This window comes from Oncorhynchus mykiss, chromosome 21 (genome assembly GCF_013265735.2).
Source record: "Oncorhynchus mykiss isolate Arlee chromosome 21, USDA_OmykA_1.1, whole genome shotgun sequence".
In the NCBI taxonomy this organism is placed as follows: Eukaryota; Metazoa; Chordata; class Actinopteri; order Salmoniformes; family Salmonidae; genus Oncorhynchus; species Oncorhynchus mykiss.
In genome coordinates, this window is record NC_048585.1 from 16,293,608 (window position 1) to 16,301,107 (window position 7,500).

General features: G+C 43.0%; 1 protein-coding gene across 3 annotated transcripts in view; it reads left to right on the top strand.

The window, feature by feature from the left end:
- LOC110499838 (troponin I, slow skeletal muscle) overlaps nt 1-4,985 on the top strand; it is a 7,120-nt gene extending 2,135 nt beyond the window's left edge. For all 3 annotated transcript variants that reach the window (XM_036957098.1, XM_036957097.1, XM_036957096.1), the window contains 6 exons: nt 1-31; nt 506-547; nt 729-860; nt 2,790-2,879; nt 3,148-3,336; nt 3,757-4,985. The exon at nt 1-31 is cut by the window's left edge and continues 14 nt beyond it. In XM_036957098.1, the coding sequence (XP_036812993.1) occupies nt 8-31; nt 506-547; nt 729-860; nt 2,790-2,879; nt 3,148-3,336; nt 3,757-3,855 (576 nt within the window). In that variant the 5' untranslated portion in view covers nt 1-7 and the 3' untranslated portion in view covers nt 3,856-4,985. The remainder of the gene's footprint in view (nt 32-505; nt 548-728; nt 861-2,789; nt 2,880-3,147; nt 3,337-3,756) is intronic.
- Nucleotides 4,986-7,500: the final 2,515 nt, after the last annotated feature.

A 7,500-nucleotide genomic window follows, 5' to 3' on the forward strand; every position in this document is an offset into this window, starting at 1 on the left:
CAGGCCAATGAATCCCAAGTTAATTGACAAGGTGAGCTAGAGCCAGAACTAGAGACAGTCCTGGTTCAACAGTGTTAATCCCTATATAGAGAGGGAACACGTTGTCCCAAGGTTGCCACTTCAGTCTTATCGGTTATTGTCAGCAATCAAGGGCAATGTTTTTTGAGTGACCACATTCAGACTAAACTGTAACTGGCTCCCTGTAAGGATAAACTTATGCTATAAAGAGAGTAAAAAGTTTACTCAATGGAGAATCTCTATTGAAAGAGTTTTTCATTCTGGGACTAGTTGTGTCCAGGAACAGGCCCATTTGTAGGCCAATGCTTTAGGTCCATAGTAGATTTGTTGTGAGTGGCAGTTGTGTGACCACCTAAACCTTTTTGGGCCAACACAAAAATGTCCCAATAAATGAATAGGTCACCGATCTTGACAAAATCGATTTTCACTTTTAAGTATACAGCACTGGGCACACATTTGCAATAACATTGTGTCCTTTTCCCAACAGCCGAAGTCGAAGATTACGGCTTCGCGTAAGCTCTCCCTGAAGGTAAATTACCATGCATTATGTTAACAATTAACATTGATTATAACTAAGTCATTCTTTATTACGGATACAGCTGTAGTGACACCGTGAAGCATGGAGGACGACTAACTACTGCATGGTGGTATTAGACTGGGTCCTCCGCCTCTGGCCCACCCCTGGAATGATCTTTCTCTCGTCCAATCAGATCATGCTGCTTACCAGGGCGATGGAGCAGCTGGAACAGGAGACGCAGGACAGGGATGAGGAGAAACTGAGCTACCTGGGAGAGCGACTGCCCCCCTTGCAGTTCTCTGGACTGTCATTGGCTGAGCTACAGGTGAGAGACAAGCAATACGACTGGGCCAAACTAGTGGGCCAATCACAAAGCTAAACAATGAGACTGTAACTGAACAACACTCAAGTAAATATTCCAGCATGGTTATTCTGTTCAATATACAGTACCAGTAAAAATTTTGGACACACCTACTTATTCAAGGGTTTTTATTTATTTTTACTAATTTCTACATTGTAGAATAATAGTGAAGACCTCAAAACTATGAAATAACACACATGGAATCATTTAGCAACCAAAAAAGTGTTAAACAAATCAAAATATAATTTAGATTTTAGATTCTTCAAAGTAAGCACCCCTTGCATTGATGACAGCTTTGCACACTCTTGTCATTCTCTCAACCAGCTTCATCTGGAATGCTTTTCCAACAGTCTTGAAGGAGTTCCCACATATGCTGAGCATTTGTTGTATGCTTTTCCTTCACTCTGCGGTACAACTCAACCCAAACCATCTCAACTGGGTTGAGGTCATCTGATGCAGCACTCCATCACTCTCCTTCTTGGTCAAATAGCCCTTCCACAGCCTGGAGGTGTTTTGGGTCATTGTCCTGTTGAAAAAACAGGTAGCCATGCTGGTTAAGTGTGGATAAGTGTGTCTTGAATTCTAAATAAATCACAGACAGTGTCACCAGCAAAGCACCATCACACCTCCTCCTCCATGCTTTACGGTGGGAACCACAAATGCAGAGATCATCCGTTCATCTACTCTGCGTCTCACAAAGACATGGCGGTTGGAACCAAAAATCAAACATTTGGACTCATCAGACCAAAGGACAGATTTCACCCGGTCTAATGTTCATTGCTTGAGTTTCTTGGGCCAAGCAAGTCTCTTCTTATTATTGGTGTCCTTTAGTAGTGGTTTCTTTGAAGCATTTCTACCATGAAGGCCTGATTCACGCAGTCTCCTCTGAACAGTTGATGTTGAGATGTGTCAGTTACTTGAACTCTGTGAAGCATTTATTTGGGCTGCAATTTCTGAGGCTGGTAACTTTAACTTATTCTCTGCCACAGAAGTAACTCTGGGTCTTTCTTTCCTGTGGCAGTCCTCATGAGCGCCAGTTTCATCATAGCGCTTGATGGTTTTTGCTACTGCATTTGAAGAAACTTTTAAAGTTCTTGACATTTTCCAAATTGACTTAAAGTAGTGATAGACTGTCATTTCTCTTTGCTTATTTGAGCTGTTCTTATCATAATATGGACTTGGTCTTTTACCAAATAGGGCTATCTTCTGTATACCACCCCTACCTTTTCACAACACCACAACTGATTGGCTGAAATGCATTACGAAGGTAAGAAATTCCACAAATTAAATTTAAACAAGACACACCTGTTTATTGAAATTCATTCCAAGAAACTACCTCATGAAGCTGGTTGAGAGAATGCCAAGAGTGTGCAAAGCTGTCATCAAGGCAAAGGGTGGCTACTGATGTAAGAAGGGCTATATAAATAAATTTGATTTGAAATTTGATTTGATACTAAAGAATCTCAAATATAAAATATAATTTGATTGTTTTAACATTATTTTGGTTACTATATGATTCCATATGTGTTATTTCATAGTTTTGATGTCTTCACTACTGTTCTACAATTAAGAAAACAGTAAAAATAAAGAAAACCCTTGAATGAGCAGGTGTGTCCAAACTTTTACCTGGTACTGCATCTCAATGAGATTTGATTCTTCACTCTTAGACAAAAGGGTTCCAAAGGAGTTATTTGGCTGTCCCCATAGAAGAAACCTTTGTGGTTTCCAGGTAGAACCCTTTTTGGGGCCCTCTGTGGAAAGGGTTTTACATGGAACCAAAAAGGGTTCTTCAAAGGGTTATCCTATGGGGACAGCCGAAGAACCCTTTTAGGTTCTAGATATCACCTATTTTTGTGTATATTTAATCTTAGTATGTTTATCTATTTTTTTCAGGACCTATGCAAGCAGCTCCATGGAAAGATAGATGTGGTAGATGAGGAGAGATACGACTGTGAGGCCAAAGTGACCAAGCACAACAAAGATGTAAGTCTTCGGCCCTTTGGGTGAGATGTTATCCTCAGGTCCTGCCTCTTGTGGAGGCAACAAATGGGTGTTAGTCTCAGTTTTGCAGCTGGGTCAGGGTCTGTGGTCTGGGTCAGGGTCAATGGTCTGTGCCAGTTCCTGGGGTTGGCCCTGGCCAGGATTGGAACACAGGTCCAGCAAGTATCAAACCAACACTTCTTGAAGAGGTTGCTAGGTGTTGGCTTACGTTGCCATAATATTTAATTGTAGATTTCGATTAAATCTACAGATCCATGAGTTGAAGTTGAAGGTGCAGGACTTAGGAGGGAAGTTTAAGAAGCCCGCCCTGAGGAAGGTGCGCGTCTCTGCAGACGAGATGATGAGAGCTTTGCTGGGAACCAAACACAAAGGCTCTATGGACCTCAGGTCCAACCTCAAGTCTGTCAAGAAGGAAGACACCAACAAGGACAAAGACAAGGTAACTGGGACTTGGGCCATGTACAAATACTTTACCAATGCATCCTTCCTTTCTACTGAAGCTTTAAGTTAGCTCACCTTGAAATTTGAAACCTCTCTGGCACTAGTAAGCACTGGCTTGTGCGGAGATGGCGTGGTACTGGAAACCATGCTACTATGGACCTCCAAGCATTTGCATCTAATGGTTAAACTGAGAGTATCTGAGACCATAACATTAGCTTATTATAGTAGCTAGCTAGCTAATCAAACATGAGTTAGCATAGCACTACTCTTTATTTGTTTTCCCTCTACACATTGTATGGGGATAGTTTGTAATGTGGCCACCTGAGACAAGTCTCCACGAACACAAGGAAGCCTGGGCGCTAAAGCTAGTTAAATGCTGATGTCTGACAGCACAGTATTTGTTCCTCTTCCCTCTCAGGTGCTCACGTCTGAGGTGACCGACTGGCGTAAGAATGTGGAGGCCATGTCTGGCATGGAGGGCCGCAAGAAGATGTTTGACGCATCTGGCGGCCAGTAAGCCATGCTACAGCCTTGGGACAGGAACCACGCGCAGGACATGGTCTAGAGAGGAGGAAGAGGAGGAGGAGGAGCTGTGTAGTCCCTGAAAGTGCCCCGCCACACACCCTACCACAGTACAAAGGCAGCATGGGGTTAAATTGTGAGGAGTCCAGTGCTGAGCAGTCCATTAGATGGATTTGTAGTTTTGTAAAACAGGTTGTAGTTCTCTGCTGGAGTGGAAGGGTTTCTATAAGAGTTTTACAGAGCCTGCGATTTCTTTCAGGTACTACTTACCAAATATTTTACCACCCTGTATAAACTCGTTTTGGAACCCAACCCAATATAAACAGTATACCACAAAGCCCTCAGATGAGACTTTATTAGGTAGTCTTGGAAACCCCCCAAAAAATATTGCGTAATTGTGTCAAACGCTCAATTAAGTTGTGGGGAGATATGTATGAGATAAGATACTAACAAGACTAGCAAAGTCTTCACCCCTTAAACGGAAACTCTCAGCTAAAGCACCATCTTCACCCAATCCTGATACGTCCAAATAACCAGTGACGGAAAAGCACCGAACTATTGCTCCTCATTAGTCGTCACATCCCACCAACTTTTGACAGACGTTACGATAACATTTATGTTCCATAATCTGTCCACGAGAGATTAGGAATTGCTGCGTTTATAAAGCACATGAAGATGTGAACTACCTAAACACGATGAAGTTCCATAAAAGTTAAGTGAATGATTGGAGTAATGTAGAATAGTGAAGTCATCATAGTCCTCCACTGAGTCAAACCTTTAGGCTGATAGTCTTACAGAAATAGGAAAGGTTTGAGGCTGATGAACGTTTACAGTTGTCAATATCATGATGATTTCCTAACTAATTAAGCAACATGTTGCTCTCTCGGACTCTGACTCCCTCAGGGCTGATGTCAATGGTAAAACAGCATGATTTAACCCTTCGCTGACATCCTCGCACATGATCTCTCCACCCTGTCATTGACGACTTAGCCTATCACGCTGGGACAGTTAACCACTTCTTGAAAAGCTGTGTGTGGTGCATATCTCACTATTGCTATTTATTATGGAAGATTAGATGTATGTGTCTTTTATTTATGGCATTATAAAACATGAATCACCAAAGGATGTCCTTGGTTTGTTATGCGAACTCACATCAGTGTCTATTTTCTATTGTCTGGTACTCAGTGATCTAATAGAGGCATGAATGGCCATGGGTAGCAGCTTAAAGGGATAGTTCACCCAAATTACAAAATTACATGTTGTTCCTTACCCTGTAAGAAGTCTATAGACACGGTATGACAGCAATCATATTGGTTTGGAAACCAATATGTCATTTTTTGTAATTTGTGTTAACAGTGTTGATGGATTTGGTAAACGATAGATTGACAATGCCATTGAAAAACAAGGGGTTGGGCGATACTAGGGGTTATTCATCTGCTACTTTGTAAACTTCAAATGGAAGTTGCCTACAGGCGAGGGAAAAACACTTTGACAATGACCTTCAGTCAAAACACATTAATATGATAAAGTAGTGATCTTCTGGATGACCTGGCCAAAGGCTTCATCAGCACTGTCGTACACCCACTGTTGGACCGCTTTAATCTTCTAAAGCTAAGGAATAGGAATGAAATGCAAGAAACTCTATCCCTCAACTCACAATCACAGCAGAACTTCTGGTAGATTATTGGACACACGAGACAGCTACACCAGCCTAATAAGAAGCAGAAACCATTTGTGGGTGTTGTGAGTTCAGTTGTCAACAGATGGTGAATCTTAAAGCCTGTCCCCCTGCATCCTCAGTCACCTTGTATTTTTAGCTCTGTTGTTCTCTGAGTCTAATCCAACCTTGGAAACAAACACTGGAGCTGGAGCACATCATTCACTTTATTGGCCTGCGTGGGTCGCCTGGCTGTTGTCACCCAGACACAGTCATGCCGAGTATGAGAGACACCCAGGCCAATAATAGCCAGAGGCCCGCTGGTGAGAGGGAAGTGTTGACAGGTTCATGTCAGTCAATGTGGTGTCAGGTGTGTGTGAGTGTTTGTCCCCCTGTTCAGTGTCTATTCAGAAAGGCACACATCAGACCTCTATGAAGGTTCACCAGTGTGTGTGCCACCCAGGGGACCTACCGGTGCCCGCCTGTGTGTGTGTGTGGTGGTTGGTGTTCATGTAGATAAGCTGTTAAGTAAAGTAGTTGTCTGTCCTTCCACTAACCTTTGGGAAGAAGATACAGTAGTAGTTTCCAACACAGCCCTAAATGAACAATACCCACAAATCAAATCAAGCTTTATTTATACAGCACATTTAAAGAAATGGATTGCAACGCAATGTGCTTCACAGGACAAAAACAAAGGAATAACAATAAAAACTGAACAACTAAAAAGCACCCTAAGGAAAAGCTAAGACCTCTTTTAAATATGTCCAGTTTCGGCCCGCCTCAGGTTCTCTGGCAGGCTATTCCAGAGGCTGGGGGCATAGTAACTCATTTCTGCCTCTCCATGCCTCCTGGTCCAAGGCTTTGGGATAGTTAAAAGGCCAGTGCCAGAGGACCTGAGGGACCTACTGGGTACATAACTTAAAAGCATGTCTAACATGTACTTGGGTGCACAATCGTGGATTGATTTAAAAACCAATAGAATAATCTTCAAATGAATTGTAAAACTCACAGGCAGCCAGTGCAGAGACCTTAAGACCGGTGTAATGTGTGCTCTCCGTCTGATCTTGGTCAGTACCCGTGCTGCAGCATTCTGTATGTTTTGTAGTTGACCAATGGCTTTCTTGGGTAGAGAAGACAGGAGAGCATTACAGTAGTCGAGCGTGCTTGTAGTAAAAAGCACAAGACGCAAACATAGGTTTTGGAACCAGAGACATACACACCACATCAAATTCAAAATTCGAAGGAAAAAAACAAGTCCCAATCACTTACATACGGTGTAACAGATTCACATGAAACTGCAGTCCATTGTCAGGGCGACTGGATGGTAGCAAGTCAACAGTAGTAACTGCAGTCCATTGTCAGGGCAACTGGATGGTAGCAAGTCAACAGTAGTAACTGCAGTCCATTGTCAGGGCAACTGGATGGTAGCAAGTCAACAGTAGTAACTGCAGTCCATTGTCAGGGCAACTGGATGGTAGCAAGTCAACAGTAGTAACTGCAGTCCATTGTCAGGGCAACTGGATGGTAGCAAGTCAACAGTAGTAACTGCAGTCCATTGTCAGGGCAACTGGATGGTAGCAAGTCAACAGTAGTAACTGCAGTCCATTGTCAGGGCAACTGGATGGTAGCAAGTCAACAGTAGTAACTGCAGTCCATTGTCAGGGCAACTGGATGGTAGCAAGTCAACAGTAGTAACTGCAGTCCATTGTCAGGGCAACTGGATGGTAGCAAGTCAACAGTAGTAACTGCAGTCCATTGCCTGGGCAACTGGATGGTAGCAAGTCAACAGTAGTAACTGCAGTCCATTGCCAGGGCAACTGGATGGTAGCAAGTCAACAGTAGTAACTGCAGTCCATTGTCAGGGCAACTGGATGGTAGCAAGTCAACAGTAGTAACTGCAGTCCATTGTCAGGGCAACTGGATGGTAGCAAGTCAACAGTAGTAACTGCGGTCCATTGTCAGGGCAACTAGATGGTAGCAAGT